General features: G+C 36.9%; 1 protein-coding gene across 4 annotated transcripts in view; it reads right to left on the bottom strand.

The window, feature by feature from the left end:
• Positions 1-19,967, bottom strand: part of GLRA3 (glycine receptor alpha 3) — a 123,156-nt gene that overhangs the window by 83,489 nt on the left and 19,700 nt on the right. For 2 of the 4 annotated variants that reach the window (XM_004579034.3, XM_012931395.3), the window contains exon 2: positions 7,579-7,706. In XM_004579034.3, coding sequence (XP_004579091.2) covers positions 7,579-7,706 — 128 coding nt within the window. Of the gene's footprint in view, positions 1-7,578; positions 7,707-19,967 lie in introns of those variants that run through there. The other 2 variants (XM_058670411.1, XM_058670412.1) reach the window with 2 other exon arrangements.

The raw sequence follows: 19,967 nt of genomic DNA, 5'->3' as shown, positions 1-19,967 counted from the left end.
ACCTTCTGTTTAGTTGCTATGACACACAACCAAGCAGTAGTATTTTTATAAACAATTTCTTTGGAATTGGAATGTACAAAAATGCATGGAGGGGCCCGGCGGCGTGGCCTAGCGGCTAAAGTCCTCGCCTTGAACGCGCCGGGATCCCATACGGGCGACGGTTCTAATCCCGGCAGCCCCGTTTCCATCCAGCTCCCTGCTTGTGGCCTGGGAAAGCAGTCAAGGACTGCCCAATGCATTGGGACCTCTGCACCCGTGTGGGAGACCTGGGTTCCTGGGTTCGGATCGGCGCAGCACCAGCCGTTGAACTCACTTGGGGAGTGAATCATCGGACGGAAGATCTTCCTCTCTGTCTCTCCTCCTCTGTATATCTGATTTTGTAATAAAAATAAATAAATCTTTTGAAATATTTACAAATTTCTAAAATTCGAAAGATGACAGGTGTTTCCGTTATGTTGCTGAGACAAGAAAAATCATTAGTTGCTGTATTATTTTTAATTTTTAATTTTTTAGGATTTATTTTTTACTGGAAAGTAAGAGCCACAGAGAAAAGAGCCAAGACAGAAAGAAAAGAGAGATCTTCTATCTGCTGCTTCATCGCCCCAACGGCTGTAGTGACCTGGGCTTGGACTGGGTTAAAGCCCAAATTCCAAAGTGTCTTCTGAGTCTTCCAAGTGGATTCAGGGGCCCACGCATCAGCAGAGATGTGGGTCAGAAATGGATCAGCCTCGTCATGAAATAGCAGAGACTTAGACTGTTGCACCATGAGTCTGGCCCCCATGTCTTTTTACTAGGCATTGTCAGGGAACTTTGAGGTCAAAAGTTGCTCTCAGAAGAAAATGTGTTGGGTCAAAAGTGATGAAGTCTGTCAAAACATGCACAGGCTGTCTGATATCTTTTAAATCTCTACATTTTCTAAATTAGTCCATTCTTGTTTCATTTAATATTGAACCCTACCGTTTGTATAAATACGGAAATATATATCTGGGAACATAACTTTGGCTTGAGATAAAGTTTTCTGTCCTCTATTGACTGCCCTTGAGCAAAACACTGGAGAATTTCTTTAGGGTTAATTTATCTTCAAATAAATTATGTATGTATGCACATTTTTGCTGAATTAATTAAATTTAATTGTTTTGTATCATCATTATCATTAGGGATAATAAAATTGGAAAGGAGGGAAATAACTAGCATAGGTTTTAAAAATCTGAAATTAGTAATACCTGTTCAGAAAAATTTAAAATCTCTTGAGAGCAAGTGATATGTGGCATCTAAGAAAATCCTGAAAGGACACGCATTAGGTTTTATTTTCTGCAGAGGTAAATGCATATCCTTTTGTTTTGTTTTCTTTTCTTCAGAAAACATTCTCCTGGCATCTCTACTTTACCAACTAATTGACTGTAGAGGTCACTCATAAAATATGGAAAACGGCATGTTTGTGTAGAAGAATAATGATCGAAGGAGGAATTATTAACATAGGTGCTTCCTAATAGTTGGGATCATGATACTTCCTGTCGTATGCAGCAGGTTTCAGTCTCTGCCTCTCCATTATGCATACAAGGAGGTGCAGAAGGCTCTCTCTAAAAGCAAAAATCAGTCTGATTGTAAAAGCCCAATTTCACGTGGAAATAAAATAGCTCACATAGTATCAGGTCAAAACTTCATTCTTTGATTACCAGATATGTTCCTTGCCTGGATGTTAGAACGTATAATGATGACATTTGGTTCCCACTTGGGTATTTATTTGTGTGTGTTTTCTCTTCTTCAAAAAGAAATCAGTGAATGATTTCAGGCACGAAATCCCATTTCTAGACTTCAAAACTACAGCAGACACTGCCTTGAAAGACATATGTACATATATGAATAAGAGTGAACTTTTAAAATGTATTAAAATAGAAGGCATTTTGGAGACAAAGCCATTTTCAAAATTGATTTAATTGTATTGGATTCTTGAAAGGCAGAAACTGAGAGGAGATGAGAGAGAGAGAGAGAGAATCTTTTACCAGCTGGTTCACTCCCCCAAATGCCTGAGACAGCAGAACTGGAAAGGGTGAAGCCAGTACGACAGAGTTCTATTTGGGTGTCCCATTGCATTGCAGGCAGTCAGGTATTAGAGCCATTATTTCTGCTTCCCACAATGTGCATTAGGAAGCAGGGTTATAGGAGGAGGCTAGACTTAATCCTAGACACTCTTAATATGGGATACAATATCACAAGAGGTATGTTAACCTGCTGTACCACTACACTCATCCCAAGTAATTGTTTCAGATAACATAGATTTGTCAAAGTGATATTCGTGTATTTAGAGTTTATTTCAGGAACACTTGGTATTTGCTACAGATTCTTGATTCTGGTTTTGCAGCAAATAAGTGACACTAGAATTGATTGCATGGATGGAAGAAAGCTTGGAGACAGAAATACACAAACTTGTAATTACACAGGTGGAAAAAAATGTCAGGACAGTGCCAGTGGCAATAAATAGCAAGAAATACAAGGGAGACAGAATCGTAAAGTTTAAACATTGCTGTGTCTACATTTTAGATTCTGACTCAGATTAGAGCAGCAATTTTGAAATACCTATTTTTCCTTTGTGTATACTCAAAACTTTTTTGGAGAATGAAGCTCACAGAAAATTGTGAATCTTCTATTGCCATTACTGAGAACACCTGTTTAGCAGTTCTTGGCCAATCTACTATTTCTCTGTGCCAGTGCAAAAGCTGTTATATCTATTCAAAACACTACTATATTTAGCAACAGAGAAAATAACCGTTATGGCATCCATATGGCAAATAGTGCTTTTAAATTGTTCATTACATTAGCCACAGTTGGCCAAAAAGCAAATGTCAGTAGTTGCAGATGTCTTCAGGAGAATTTTTTGTTTTGTTTTCATACATTCTTTTAAAGAAACAGAGATAAACTGGTGGCAAGATAAGAAAATATGATGTAAAGCCTTGGTCATGATATTATTGTTATTTGCATGTCAGAGCATTATTCATCTGGCAGCTCTGTAGTAAGAAGCAAATAAATGAAAAAGTCATATCTGAATAAGGATCATGCTATGGAGTTTTAAACATTCAAAATCATTCCATATAGATATAGATCATTTTACATAAATGCACATATATATTTGTATCTCACCAGGGACATGAGATTTATTGAAATAATTATAAATATTGCATATTTCTTCTTTATTTTAAAAGCAGAGTGAGAGAGAGAGGTGGGGAGAGAAAGGAAAGGCCAGAGACGCACCCTCGGTTCACAGAAATGCAAGTACTTTTGCTACAATACTGCCTCTCGGGGGCTTTCATAGTAAGTGGTTACAAGAGTGGAGGAGCTGAGAGCAAAGAAGGCACTCTCATATGGCACGCTGGTGTCCTGTACAATAATGTCCTCCTCTGCTTTGATTTTAAACAACAAAACATATTTGACGATTTTAAGTTTGATTTTCCAATTATTTGTTAGGTGATTCTAACTTATTTGTAAATTATAGCATCAAAACAAAAATCCGGCTTATTCTTTTCCTTTATATTTATCTTCCCTTTTTGTTCCAACCTGAAAGTGAAGCCCCGGAACCACTCAGGCAAGGAGTTTAAGGTGTCTGTGGCTGAGAGGAGAGGGGTAACAGAGAGAGGGGGATGTCTATAGAATGCTGAGCCACCTAGTGTGAGTGTTAGAATCAGGGAAGGAAGAGCAGAGGGTTTGCACAGGTGCATCCTGGCATGCAGAGTCAGAGGCTGAATAGGGAGAAGAAAATGAGCAAACTTCTGGAGTCCCATCAAGGTTAACAGGACACTTGAGCAGGGAGAGGTTTGCTACATATTGATCAACCGAATAATTGTTTTGAGAATAAAGGGACCGAATTTCCTCCTGTCAGATGGAACTAGAAAACCTCAGCGGTAATAGAGATAGCAGTGGTAATTTCAGGTTTTCAACAAAGAAGAAAATGCACAAGTAAATGTGTGTGTGTGTGTGTGTGTGTGTGTGTGTGTGTGTGTATACCACTGCAGTGTTTACTAGCCCTCATTAATGTTTCAGTCCTAGCTTGTCATCGCTTTCCATTGAGACTAGGAGGTCTTGTGGTCAGATATTTCTCCTCATTCTGGTTAGAACAAGTCAGACCCAATAGGGCTGTCTGAATCACTCCCAGGAGACTTTAAAGTCTAGTATAATCTAATATTCACACCAATGGTCACTCCCAGCAGCACTCTGACTGCTGATTAATTGCTATGACAAGAACCAGAAGTGATCAGAAGACCAAAAGAAGTATCTCCAAATCTAAGGAGTAAACTATCATTTTCCCAGAAAAACATAAATATGCTTGCTTTCTTTTCTTGTTTAGTTATAAAGTTTTAAAAATAAATCTTTAAAGAAAGAGATTTATGTATTTTTGTTAGAACGACAGGTTTAGACCAAGAAGAAGAGAAAGAGAAAAAGAGCTTCATGTGCCGGTTCACTCCGTAAATGGCCCCTAAGGCTGGAGCCAGCAGTTTCCTCTGGGCCTCCCACGTGAATGCAGAGTCCGCAGGTTTGGGGCCATCCTCTGCTGTTTTTCCAGGCCACAGTGGGGAACTGTGGAGCAACTGGGACACAACCTGTGCCTGTATGGAACCCCTGTGTCTAGAGGGGGAGGACTTTTCACATACCTTTCCTTTTCATTTTGCAGCCTCGTATTTATGATTCCACAGCACCCAACTGATGGGAAAGATGATTGGTTATTAAGACTCTCCCCTCTACTCCATTTTTAAAAATTCTTTATTTTATGACACAATTTAATAGGCACTGGGGCTTACCCTGCCTTCCCCACCCCCCAGTGTTCTCCTCTTCAGCCTTTCACTAAGTGTCTTCCGTGTGCCCTCAGAAGTCATCACACTGCCACTGAGGTGTCTCCCAACAATGTAGGGGCTTCTCTGTGGTTTCACTGTGAGACCGTGCTTGTATTGCAAGTACGGGGATATACTTCTCTCTGCATCTGCCTATGACATATTTATTTCTATTGCATTTCCATTACACCTCCCCTTTCGTCACTGAATAACCTTGTACTGCTGACTCTCAAGTTTGGCATCCTTTTAGGATCTCTGACACCGTTGCTCTCCCTAAATAGAGGGGTTAATATCGTGCTGGAAACTTACATGCATACACGTATGTTTTGTGTACATACATGTATCTGGTGTGCATGTATGTGCTGTTTTTTGGCATGCAAGCACCAGCTTAATCAAGCAATCAAAGTGCACATGATCTAATGTTAAAATCAATGTGGCATGCATGCCCTAATATTTCCGTAGATGCACTAACTGAAATGATTTATTAGGAAACATCAGTAAAAATGTAAAGTGAGTTACATTCTGCCACATTTTCAATCCTGATGTTTTTAAAAGGCCAAGATGATGCTAGTTACATGCCAAATGAAGTGCCAGATGAGACTGGAGACCTGTCAGTTGTTCAAAACTAAAGCACTTTCTATTTTGGTATCTGCATGATATCAGATTCAGGTTTAATTGAAACTCAGCACTTAAGTAATGTGAAACTCTGGCCTAGACCATGATATCTCTGTCAGATTTGCTTTGCAAGACACAGAAATAATAGAGAAATCACCATCCCTCATAAACACATGGAGAGCAGACAGAACCTTTATCCATACATAGACAAATTCAGGTAAACAGTATTCTATCACACAGAAGAAAATCAGTAGTTTAAAGAGACTGAAAAATATTGATAAACATAATCATTCCTAAAAGAAGAGATCTATCTTTAGACCGAGAAAAGCGGAAGTGAGTGGTTTAATGTAATGAGATGTAATAAATTAGTAGCATAATTAACGCAAGACAATTTTATACTGTCAGACTTGTAAACAAACTAGAAAATAACAACCTGATTATAAGCAACATTATCAGAAATATCCTAATTTTTGGAGTGTTTGCTTCAAACACATGGAACTATGCATAAGGAGTACGGAAACAAATGTCAGCTGCCTTTTTTTAAAGATTTATTTTCTGTAGTTGTTGTTGTTAGAAAGGCAGATATACCGAGAGAAGGAGGAGAGACAGAGAGGAAAATCTTCTGTCCAGTGGTTCACTATCCAAGTGGCTGCAACTGCTGGAGCTGAGCCAATCCAAAGCCAGGAGCCAGGAGCTTCTTCCAGGTCTCCCATGCAGGTGCAGGGTCCCAAGGCTTTGGGCCGTCCTCGACTGCTTTCCCAGGCCACAAGCAGGGAGCTGGATGGGAAGTGGGGCTGTAGGGGTTAGAACCGGCGCCCATATAGGATCCTGGCCCTTTCGAGGCAAGACCTTTAACTGCTACGCTATCGTGCTGGACCCTCGGCTACCTTTTTTAGTGGTATTTTTAGACAGATTAAATACTTTGCCAAGTTCATTCACATAATTTTCACTATAGTAATAAACAAAACTAAAAATCAAATAAGTATACAAAATTATACCAGTCTAGTAACTCAGAATGCAATCTCCACAACCTTCACAGAAAGTAGCTTAATAATGAGGAGTATTATGAGGAGACAAGAATACGATTACAGAGTTAAAATCCTTCTAACATTCAAGAAATACATAAATGACAAAAAGTAATAACAAAACAGTGATTTAGAAGGCAAACCTAAACAAGTTTCTCCTACATGTGAAGGAAAAAGACAAAGAGGCAAAATACATGAGGGAAATATGTTGGAAACATATCAGAAGAAAGAATTCTATTTTTTATTTGAAAGGAGAGCTGTTGGGAGAAATAACACGAAACAATGCCAGCGTAGACGATAATCTTTCTCAGAAAATATGCCTAAAGTTAGGTTGAAAAACTGGTTATATATAAGGCACCAGCAATCAAAGTGGAATTTTGTTCTCTGCAACTTGAAATGTCAGTGGACTGTGAACATCTGCAAATTTCTGAGCTGGAATTCAGTAACTTGATCACCAGGCAGAGTTTCTTCAATGTCAAATACATAAAGAGAGAATATCCTGGGATATCATTCAATGGTGAAAAGAAAAGAGCCAACGAATCACACACACACACACACACACACACACACACTCATAGTGCTGGACTCATAGTGTGTGTGTGTGTGTGTGTGAGAGAGAGAGAGAGAGAGAGAGAGAGAGAGAGATGGAGGCAGCTTAAAAACACTAGGTCGAGTGGTCTTTTTTAATATAACATAACTTTCTGGGAAAGTCGAAATTTCAGGAGACAACAAAACATCACTGTTTGCTAAAGATTGGAGGTGGTGGCAGGGAGGAAGAGGTGAATATTCACAACCAAGAGCACAGGGAATTTTTAGTTATGAAGCTATTTTCTATGACACAATAATAGTACATACAAATTACGAATTTGTCAAAACTTATAAAGATATTGGTAGTGTATAATTGCCTGAAACAAATGGTAACAATGGCAAGAATTACAACTAATAGAGAGGGCAAATAACATGGGTCCAACAATGACAAAGACAAACTTGTAGCTAATACGGTGTTTTGAAAATTATTAGACTAAGCATTAGACTTTCTGCTAGAATATACTTAAAATTTATTTTGTTTAAACAGATTTTAATGACCTTGCATCTAAAGTAGTAAGCAGAATAGTTACCTTTGAAATTCGGTCTTATTCTTGCATCATACCCTGAAGTCCTCCCCATCAGTTTATCCAGAAAGTCAGAAGGTGACATTGGAGTAGTTCGAGATCTGGCACTATTTGTTTCCTTTGTGGCAACCAAACTACAAATTGAGAACAAATGACAGATTTCATTTTTTAAAAAAATCTGTATAACAAATTGTACAAATAGAAAGTAGAAACTGCTAAACAAACACATGATCGACTGTAGAAAACAGAAGTTTATGTGCCAGGTGGTAAATATTGTCATAAAGAGGCAGATATTTATGAATTTATAATGCAAATGTATAAAGTTTCATAAGCACTCACATCAATTGTTAAATGTAGAGTTACGTTGTGTTGAACCTGGAAAATAAAAACTAGTTCCAAACTGATACGTTTTCAACTCTGTATTTACCCAAAGTTGATTTCTGATTTCAATTTCATAATAAAAGTATCCTTAGTAAAATAAAAATATGAAGGCTTAGCTGTGAAATACATTTCCTACTGCTTTTATTGATGAAAAACAACACCTTTCAGTTTTTGTTAATTTTTCTCTGTGGTAATAAAATATCTTTCTAAAAGATAAAACATAAGATTATTTTCTTCAGTTAGAATGTCCCTATGTCAGTTAACACATCCATTTAAATTCACTCTTGTTTCATTGATGTGTCATTAATCTATGGCACATTTTGTTCAGATCTAGAAATTATAGGTCCAGATTGAAAAATTTGCATATATGTGATCTGTGCATCTGGACGTTTTATGATTAGAATGTGTGACTAAGAAAAATAAAATGTCCCTGCATTGTTTCTTTTTTTTTCCCCACAAATATTTTTGCTTTAATGTAGCCAGTCCTGCAAGCCCGTGGTGTGACTGCTGGGCCTCTCTCCAGCTTGACACTTGACTGCATGTTGGTCTTCAACAGAAGATCTGGGATTACTTGCTAAAATCAAATGATGCTTTCTACAGAACTTAGTTCAATAATGTGGTGCTAACCTTCTGAGTATGTGTTGTGCTTCAAATTGAGAGTTCAGAGTTGATGTTAACTTTCTCTCATTATCATCAACCACTTCATCCTTCCAGTTCTATCACTCAAACCATCATTGCCAAGTCACGAACCACATCACAACATAATCAAATCATTAAATCCTTTTGATTTATCCTGCCAGAATTGTAGTGGGTGATGAAAATGTACTCTAGACTCATCATCTTTAAATTGTCTATTAGAAAGATATATGCAGTGATTCATGGACACAATTTAAAAATCTAATCTAAGTGAGAATGATATTTCTCAAAGCACAGCATCACAAATAACACTATTAGCTATTGCCCATTCTAGTAGTTCTAAATCTGGGTAGTGTAAGTTACTTATGACCTCAGTGACCCTCATTCCGTCATGTGTTTCCCCCAGACATAAGCTTTCATTTTATTTACCAGTGATTTTATTACCCTTTGTTTTTAGAAAACACTGCTCAATCAGTGTTTTGATCACTTAGAAAGCTTTTCAGATGCAAATAAACCAGAAAAACAAAAACCAAAAAAAGAAAAAGAAGACTCATTATATGTTCAATGATGTTAAAACATTCCCTGCATCATCTGGTGTTTGTTAACATTTTTCCATCGTATTAAGCAGCATGAGTTGGATACTGCTTTGCCCAAAAGCTTGGAGCCGAAAGGCATTGTTGGTGACTTCATAGCTGCCTCTAAACCATCTCTATGGTTCCCTTGCGTAATCCCTCCTTGTGATTATCAGCAAGTAAGTTTCTACATCTTCATGCCAACATACATAGCAGATTTTTCTCTGAATCCATGATTTTCTTAACTCCATCTCCTAAATCAAAAAAAATGACTTTGGATACTAAACATTTGCACTGGATGCGGGAGCTATCTCTCAACTATCCTATCCAGGTCAGTCCTGCCAGACTACAGCCAACAATGTGCACCTTTATCTGGAGGTCTGATCAACAGCAGAAGGAAGTCAATGCCACAAGGAAAGCAGAACTTGAAGTGAGGTGCCCAGACAAGGAATGACAGAAGTCATGAAAAACCAGCAGAGATTCACACCCAGAGCTACTGCGGAGAGTAAAGACCAGCCCGTGCGATTTTGATCTAGAGAGCAGATTCCAGGATTCTGGCTCCATAACTGTATGAATAAGTGTCCGTGTTTATGATAACTTCATATAGAATATGTGAGGAAACTAACAGCAGCCTTCTGATAAATTTTTCACTTTAATGTATCTTACTTTTTACCTCCATAATGCACCTTTGGTTTATTTTTTATTTTTAATTCCTTTGTGTGGATGTTTTCTGCTTGGTGAAATGTTGTCAGAGTTTCTTTTTCATCCCTCTAGACATAGCTTCCGTCTGTTCATTGTGTGCATGTTAAATGGCTGCTTAAAATCTTTCTCTTGTCATTCCATGTCTGCTTCCTCAGTAAGTTTCCATCGGTTGCTCTTTTTCTGTGTGTTGATTATACATTTTTTTAATTTCTTCACATGTCTCATAAATTGCTATTGAAGCGTAGGTATTTTAAATCCTGCAATGTGGCAACTCTGATAATTATGTTTCTTATCTTCCCAGGAATGGATTGTTGCTGTTGTTTTAATAGACTTTTTTAAAATTAAAGCTATAAAATCTACATGCATTATGGTAGAGACAAAAAAAAAAACCCTATTTATTTGGTTAGCTTGAGGAGTAGCTAGCAAATTTCTAGGACAAGCAAGTCTCCCATCATTGCAGGGGCTCTGTGTTCATGGGGTTTGGCCTTCGAAACAATTAAGTAGGTAAGAACTCTCATTTTACCTTCAGTACCAGCCAAAAAACAGAGAGATCAGTGCCTTCAAGATATTTCCTGACCATGTATATCGTCTGAATGAACAGGGCCACCATAACAGTGCATCACTGACAGAATGATTTAAGACCACAGAACTTATTTCTGTCATCATTCTGTATGCTAAAAGTACAAAACTATGTTGCCAACAGGGTCAGTTTCTTCTCAGAGCTTCCTTCCTTCATTTGCTTATGGATAAACATTTTCTCTCCATTTCTTCACAGTCTTTCCTCTGACTTTCCTAACACCTTCTTATAACAAGACTAGCTGTTCCAGATTAATATCAACCCCTGTTGGCTTCATTTTACCCTAATGATCCCCTTAAACATCAGTTCTCCTAGTAAAATCACATTCTGAGGTAATAGTGATTATATCTTCAACATTCATTTTTTGGCGGGACACAAATCTTCCCATAACACTGGGCATGACCACAGCCCTGTGTCCATACACCCTTCCAGACACCCAGGGATGTATGCAACTGTTCCCATGCCGCTGTCTTTCCTGTTAAGGCTTCTAGTTTTGTCTATGAACTTTCTTTACTTATCATCCCTGCCTCAGGTGTGTATAATATAAACAAAAAAAGTTCTCCAAATATGTTTAACATACTTTGCAAGGAAAAAATTCTGTAGTGGGTTTTAGGTGATTAATGTGATGTGATTTTATCAATGGATATTTCTTGCTTGACTTTTGACATAACAAAGATACAGAGACTGTCAGCTGGATGTTACATTTCACCTACAGTATTCTGTGTATACCAAGGAGAAGAATGAAAATCACAAATATTTACACATATCATTAATGATTCCCTGACACATATGTGCACACACACACATAGAAACATATACTCCATGCTTGTATGGTCCCAAATTTCTGATTAATTCTTTTAGATCTTATTTTAAAGCATCATTGACTTTCAGCATGTTAAGTATTTCTTTTGCATTATTTATAAAAGCAAGATACATACTGTTTAAATACAACAGACTTAGTCTTGATAATTTTTTAAGCTAGTATCTTATTATTGATATTAAATAATATTTGATTTTTTGATACATTAAAAATTGATTAATATGATAGTCATAGTTACTTGAAAATTGATCTAAGTCTTATCAAAATTCCATTTGAAGTATGTTCTTGTCAGCAAAATTTGTTTTTTTCCAAATATCTAGTACAAAGATCAAGACATTGATTCACAGGAAAGGTAAATATTTAAAAATCCATTTTACAGAGAATTTGATTTTTAGGAGAGCACTTGGACTTGATCTTCCATTGACTGGTACATACCTCAAATGGCCAAGGAGCCAGCAATTGCCAGGCCATGACAGCAGCCTAAAACTTCATCCAGGTAGCCCCTATAGGCAGCAAAGACTCAAGGATTCAGGCCCTTTTCAGTTGCTTTCCCGTGAACATTAGCAGAGAAATGCATGGATATCATCGGAGTAACCTGTATTCCCACGTGTGATATCATTGTTGAAAACTGTGGCTTAACCCACAGCACCACAAAGCCAGCCCTTAACCTTATTTTTTCTACGTGATGTTAATTTAAAATATATCTATCATAAAATATAGATTAATGAGATATTATGATTGTTTTAACATGTCATCAAAATTGATAAATTTAGTAATCTGATTAGATTAATGATTTAAGATGTATACTTGAAATAACGGGGTGGAGGATAGCTAAGACATATTATTTTAAAATCCATACGCAAATGTTTATAATCCTTTCATAAATAGAAAGAAAGCCTCCTAACTTTTATCATATAAGGCACCCTTTCTTAAACCATAATGAACTCAAATATCTGGTGCCTATTTGAAACATGAATTTTGAGTTCTTATGCACTCTATTAGATGTAAGGCACCTTGCTCAAAACATAGTATGTAACACATGGTTTTGAATCTTAATAAGCTCAAAATTCTACACATTGTTCCTCTGAAGTGTTCAAATTCAGCAGAGCAAGAAAATGGAAAACAATGAGCGAAAGTATTGCTTGGCTCACTTGGGCTGTTTTCCGATACTGTGAGCAAGGTTATGTGGATTGATGCCCATAAAATATCAGAAAACTTTGAGTAAAAATGTTCCAGTTTTCTTTCTTAAAAAACAGGATTTATTTATTTTTATTGCAAAGTCAAATATACAGAGAGGAGGAGAGAGAGAGAGAAAGATCTTCCATCTACTGATTCACTCCTCAAGCAGCCACAACAGCTGGAGACGAGCTGATCTGAAAGCCAAGAGCCAGGAGCTTCTTCCAGGTCTCCCATGCAGGTGCAGGGTCCCCAGGCGTTGGGCCATCCTTCTGTTTTCCCAGGCCACAAGTAGGGGGCTGCATGGGAAGCAAGCTACTGGGACACAAAGTGGTGCTCATATAGGGTCCCGGAGCATGCAAGGCAAGGACTTTAGACACTAGGCTACCACTCCAGGCCCTCCAATTTTCTCTACCAGCTGTCACAGTGTGAATGTTTGTGTTTTCCCTTTCCCCAAAATTAATATGTTGAAATCCTAACTTCAAAGGTAATGTCATTAAGGAGGTGGGAGCCTCGGTGAGTGGTTATGTTGTAAAACTGGAGCTCTCAGCTTTTCTCCTTCTGTCATTAGGAAAGTCAGTGTGCCAGGAAGTAGGCTCTGCTCTGACACCTGCTTTACCTCTGCTTTCTTTTCTCTAGAACTCCCAGAAATTATTTTTCTGCTGTCTGCTGTCTGCTCTTTAGAAGTCAGCCACTGTCTGCTGTGATTTTTTTTGTAGCCTTTAGAGAATGGTTACATTCCTTTCAGTGGCATAGAGTGAGCTTCCAGTCAAAATTCTAAGCAAAATATCTGTATATCATTGCCTAAAAAAACATTCTAGTATAGTTCAGTCCTTTTCTTTTTTATAAAGTGTTGGAGGCATACAGGAAGATTTCCTGTCAGATGCATCTCTTGTTCTTGAGAGTTTCTTTAAGTTTTTGTTGCTGTTATGGTAATACCTGAGCCTTGCACCATGCAAACAGTAGCATATTGCCCCCATATAACTGTAGTCATTTAACAGAGCTCAGCGATAAATACCTCGCTGGACGTGCTGTGTAATCAATTTGTTATCTTACTACAGTTTTTCTTAAAGATTTATTTATTTATTTATTTATTTATTTATTTATTTATTTATTATTGGAAAGTCAGATACACAGAGATGAGGACAGAAAGAAAGATCTTCGTCTACTGATTCTCTTCCCAAGTTCCCACAATGGCTGAAGCTGAGCCAATCCAAAGCCAGGAGCCAGGGGTTTCTCCCCAGCTTCCCATGCAGGTGCAGGATCCCCAGGCTTTTGGCCATCCTTGTGCTTTCCCAGGCCATAAACAGGGAGCTAAGTGGGAGGTGGGGCTGCCGGGACATGAACCAGTGCCCATATGAGATCCCGGCATGTGCAAGGCAAGGAATTTAGCTGCTAGACTACCATGCTGGGCACCTGACTACAGTTTTAAATGTATCAATATCATCTGGACATGAACAAAGTATTATTTTAACCAGTAAAACTCAGGGAAGTAACTGAATACATTAGGATAAGAAAGTTTCTCATTAGCTTTTTGGTCTTATTTTTTTACTTTCATCAATGTTGACATATTTGGAGCAAATTACCAACATTGTCAGCGAATTATTCATGATCAGTATTCTTTGAAAAAAGCACACTTGACTTTGGAATAATCTATTACTTACAAATCTGTTAATTGGCTTGCTTCTTATACTTGATTATACACATATTGTATTTAGTACCATTTTTGCTTGAAACAGTATTTCTATCAAAAATTGCTTTTACTAGTGTTTTATATATTCTGATTTCTATAAAGACACACTACTTGAAAGTTTAGAGCTTTAATTCTTAAATAATAGCAGAAAAATCCACTCAAGTATTGAAAATGAACATCAAGGTTATTCAAAATTTGTAGTACAATAGTGGGGATATACATTCATTTTGAAGGACATAATAAACAGTAAATATAATACTTTAAAATAACAACATAATTATTGATAACTCTTTTTAAAAAAAACTATTTTGAGAAAAGGAGAGACTGACCTGAGAGAGGCAGATAGAAATTTCAATAGACTGGTTTAACAGCACCACCTCCAAATGCCTGCAACAGCTTGCACAAGGCCAGGTTGAATCAGGAGTTCAAGACTCCATCCAGACTTCTCATGTGGCTTGTAAGGACTGATAAACTGAGCCCACTACTGTGTCACTACTGTATTTTATGGTGCTGGCTCAGAAGCAAGAGTGGAACTTTAGCCCAGGCACTACATGATGAGATGTGGTTGTCCCAAGTGCAATCTTGACCAAAATGCCAAATATCTGCTATATCAGTAATCCTTTCTCTCTGCTAAATGTAATTAGAAATTATACGAAAAGCTATGAAAGTGACAGCTGGGGTATATAGTCGAGCTTTGAAATGAGTCTTGACCAAATGGCACAAAGCAGAAGCAAGGCTGAGCCATGGGAAACCCATCGATGCTTGGCGCCTGCAGCAGGAAAAGCTTGGGTGTGATGAAGAAGGCAAATACATTCTGGATGCTTACAGTACCTTGTGAACAAAAATTATGGTTGTGATTATTTGGAATTTTGCGAACTGTGAGATTACAAGCAGTTGATATTTCTATACCACAATTGAAAAACAAGATGCAGAATGGAAGAGATGATTCTTCTATCAATTATTCATGCTTCAGTGTAGGGAAAACTAAAGATAAACTGGATATCTGGCAATATACATCATTTTGACTATTTCAGGCTAAAACATCCTACTACAGAAAAAGAATCATTTCAGTGAAAATGCTGTCAGAGAAGTAGTTCCTACGTTGATTCTTTGACATTAATTATTAAAAAGGAGGCCATTATAAAAGCACATAAACAGGACAAATTCTAGAACAGTTCTGCAGACTCAGAAGTAACTAAATATGGACGCACTCCTGGGATCTTGATTCTTGCAATGGTGAAATATAACTATATCATGCCATTTAATGAGGTAAGGGGAATTTTAATTTGTCTAACAATAGAAATGATAGCTGCTTTTACATCTCTCAGGCACAGGATGCAGACACTTAACTTTCGTAAGAATCATTTCAACCAGCTATTATTACCTATGTATTACAGATGAGGAAGCCAAGGGATACAGAGTTTTTAAATTTTATAGACCAGTGGTATACAGAAATTAAAATTAAAAGTCTGTATTTTACATCAAACCAAACTTTCCACTGAAAACCACTAGGAGAAAAATCTAGGACACCTGTGCAGTAGAAACATGAAAAAAAAATTCACAGTGAAAAATGACATGTCTGAGATGTAAGAACAGAAGACCTTAGGGAGGTGAACTCAGTATTAGCACCTGTTTTTCCTCAGCGATGCCAGTACAGTTTATGAGTAGTAACTAAAAGAGTTGACAATTTGAACCAAATGGTTGAGATCTCAAAGTATTACAACTGCTAAGTAAGAATGAAACATTGTAGGAAAGTAAATTTCACTTGGATTAATTTTGATTTCTGAACTTAAAATAGCCTCAGATTTCCAGCAATGTAATCCTCTAAAAAAAATCTGGAGAAAAAACAAAAATGTGATTCTAAGCCTCAAACGGTAACTAAATTGTAATATAATATCTGGGAATAACAAAAACTAAGTAGAAAAGATGAATAAAATTAACCTTCAGAATATGACCTCGAAGTCAACAGAGTATAACCCTTCCCTCCATGCCATCAGCTGTTCAAGTAAGGATGAATGATGAGAAGCTGTAGAACAAATAGTTATAGAAAATCAAGATATAGAATTTAAAAAGAGGAATTTGAATCATTAGTTATATGTAAGAAAAAGATTGTTAATGGTCAGACTGGAAAGAAGAAAATCTGAATGCTAATCAGGCTTGATATTTTAATAGTAGTATAAATTGGTTGTTATTGGTAGCATCCGTCTTTGGTGCTTGCAAATACCATTGATAAATTATGCTACTAGTATATTACATTAGTATACTAGCAAAGGGTTAAAATAGGGCTTTTGGTGGGGTTGGGAAAGAGGTCTTCATTCAACAATAATATACTCATGGATTAGAAAAATAATGTAAATTTTGAGGCCTGTAAATTATAATTTTTATGTAACTTGTCTATCTAGAAAAGTTTGCTTTATCAAAAAATGGTTATTTTTAGTAAACACTTTTAAAATGCTGCACTTGACATTTACGGCAATTGTTACAGCTTCATGAATACATTTGATTTAAGGATAGTAATTCATCTCTTTAAGTTTTACTATTAGTTTATTTCAATTGAAAAGAAAACCAACTAGAAGAACATAAAAGAGCTAATTAGCTCAATGATTTGTAGCTTCTATTACAATGACTTATCATTTTAAAGAAAACTAATTAATAAGTTAATAATACATGAATATGAAACCGAATAGTTTTAGTAGTTTCTATTATGTTTATAGTGTACAAGATATTTAAATGGAAAACATCATGATACAATGCCAGAGACTCCAGATGAACAGACAGGAGGCTTGTGCTTTGTTCCTGTAACGTTACTGATTGTTTGCTTTGGGAATGGCATGCGTTCTTTACAAGTTCAAAAGCATAAACTTAAAAGCAACACACATTTTTAAGAGATAAGTTTAGTAAAATGAGTGACATTGTACATGCATTTGTTAGGAAGATGCCAATGTCTTCTGCCTTTTGATAGTATGACCCTTTGGGTCAGGGACAAAATTGTAATTAAAATGAAGAAAAATTCACTGAAACTCATTTGTGGAAAAGATTTTTGAATTGTTACAGTAGCATTTCATGAAAAATAACTGTACACAATACAGATGAACCTCATCAAGGTCTGAACACTAGAGAAGAAAAATATCTAGCTGCCTTATAATGGTTCATCAATTTAACTCCCGTTTTGATCCAAATTACCAAGAAAGATTCAAAGTCATGTTGCAATTTTGCGATGATAAAATGTTTATGTGAAAGACTTGTCTACTATTATTCCTTAAATACATTTTGACTTATGCCATTCAATCTTTCATAACTACTGAATGAATATTTAGAACAATTTTGAGTTTGTGTCATATTTTATTTAGTAGCTTGATTTTCCTATTCTCTCAAGATTCATGAATTTGAAAGTATACTAGCTTGTGTAAAACTCAGTGACATTTTATAGGAGAAAGAGCTGTGGAAGTAGAAGTTCAGAATCCTAGGAACAGAAAGATGGAATGGACAGATAACAAAAAAAGTACCTTAGATTTAACTGAAAGAAACATGAGACTGGAAGAATTGTAATGTAATTGAAACAGAGACCGATTGTCAACGTAATAATAAATATGATGGAGAGTGCTGTAGATACCAGATCAAGAGTGTTTTATACTGTGGCCTTTGATCATCATCCCCTCATTTAAAGATAATTCCCTTGGTCATTGTGAGAGGCTAGTGTAGGCTTGGTAATGTTATTTTCAGTTGTGATGAGGAAAAGAAGGAAAACCAAAAAGAAATGTAAATAATAAAGTCCACAGAATTTGTGGTATTTAATCCTGGATGTGACGAGTAGGAACACCTCAAGGACTACTGGCTTAGTTTAAAGATATTTCTTCCAAATTTTAAACACTTCGATCATCAATGGAGACAAATTTCCCTGTTCATGAATTTTGGGAGGATGAAGTGACTTGCTGGTAGTGGGTCATAAAAGGTACTCGTACCTCCACATTTTGCCCTCAGGAAGCTAGTGATCATTTGGTGAGGAAATCTATGAAACCACATGGAATAGGGAGCAAGGCGCTCCATCTGCCATCCACCAACAGTTCTAAACTTGAATAATTCTCCAAACATCAAGACTACCTCCATACAAGCTAAGGAAGTCAGATGAGACTATAAACTGGTTTTGGTATAATAAAAAGAAGATGTTCATGAATAAGGTAGGAAGGAAAGAGTAGATAAAATGGAGAGAGTTGCCTTTCCTTTGGGGGAGAGAGAGTGGATTAAGTCCACACTTTTGATTGGAGTCCCAAGCGCAGGTTCACATGGTGGTAATTAGTGTTGGGCAGGACCTAGTGGCCCTTGTCTTCAGGCAGAAACCTGCAGACTGAGCCTCAAAATCTTCATTAGACAGACAATCAAGAGCCTGCTTTCAGCACTCCTCCTCCAGTCTCAGGCAGATATTAAGAAGCAAGGCTCTGGTGAGCAGGAAACTAAACGTAGGACTTCACCTTGGAGCTCAGTGCCAAGTAATGTACAATAAGAACTGACACCAGATAGAGTTCCAAAGTCCCATATTCAGGTCAGTGTTCACAGAGTCACAAGAACTTTCTTCACATCATGTGAAGTCCTGTGCTCTGTTGAAAAGAGCTCATGATTTAGTCAACATCACCATTAGCTATATGTAAATCAGATATGAACTCACAATACTTTATAGCTTCATGAGGTTGATGATACGCTAAAATGTGAGCAATCCTACAGTCAGCATGAACAACCAAGGGACTAACTCAGGCACTTCTTTCACAAACTTGGAGAGACAATGTGAAACATGAAAGCGCACAGGATTTTGTCTTTGAACATATGGTAAAAATTAATATTGTGAAGATACTGATGGTCTCTCCTAAGAATGGTGCTTATCTTAAAGGTGAAGCCTATGGATGTTCCGCTGTACCAAGTTGAGGCTGTGGAACAATTCAGCTGAACATAATTTGGGAGCATAGCTATCTCATTCCTATCTCAAACTCTAACACACAAACAGAATAGTTGTCCATTCGGGGTAAGAAAAGGCAAGTGAATGCTTAGTAATCTCATAGGAGTTTAGTTTCATTTCCTCCAAAGTAAAAGCTAAGCAGACTCTCAAAGTTCCTGACATCACTATGTTTGTTACCAACAAGGCGCTTGGGTAAAAAAAATGGGCCCAGGTAGAAGATTCTGGGAGATAGACTATCCTTTGAGGCAAAATACTAATTCATTCTGAACACTGAATAGTCATGAATAAGTTAGACTTAGGGCACCATCTAGCGCTTAAATTGTGGAAGCTCCACAGACTGAGAGAAATCCAGTACGCTAGAGTTTCTGTAAAGATTGGCACAAAACCAGACATAAGGAGTGGAATAAATCTCTAATACTCCAATATACAAATGATGTTGTATACAATAAAGTATCAGGAATGTTCAGGGAATCATGACCTCACCAAAGAAACAATAGAAGATAGCATAAAGTGACCATATAGCAAACAATATCTGCAAACTTTCAGATGGAGAATTCAAAAATAGTTGTCATAAAAAAAGTAAATGAGCTTCAAGAAGATACAGGAATTGAAGCTCTTTGTAAATTCTGTATATTAATCCCTTATCTGTTGTGTAGTATGCAGTTTGCTTCTTTGCTTTAATTACCATTTCCTTTGCTGTGCAACTAACAACCCTGTTAAAAAATGGGTGACAGAAATAAACTGATGTTATTCAACAGAATGAATTCAAATATCTAGTAGACATATGGAGGATATGCTCAGACTTTTTAGCTACTTAGGAAGCAAATAAAAACTGCATTGAGGTTCCACATAACTCCAGAGAGAACACCATACATTCAGAACTCTTAATA

The sequence above is a fragment of the Ochotona princeps genome, chromosome 11, assembly GCF_030435755.1.
Source record: "Ochotona princeps isolate mOchPri1 chromosome 11, mOchPri1.hap1, whole genome shotgun sequence".
NCBI lineage: Eukaryota > Metazoa > Chordata > Mammalia > Lagomorpha > Ochotonidae > Ochotona > Ochotona princeps.
The sequence above is the reverse complement of the archived record's forward strand: the minus strand, read 5'-3'. Positions and strand labels throughout refer to the sequence as shown.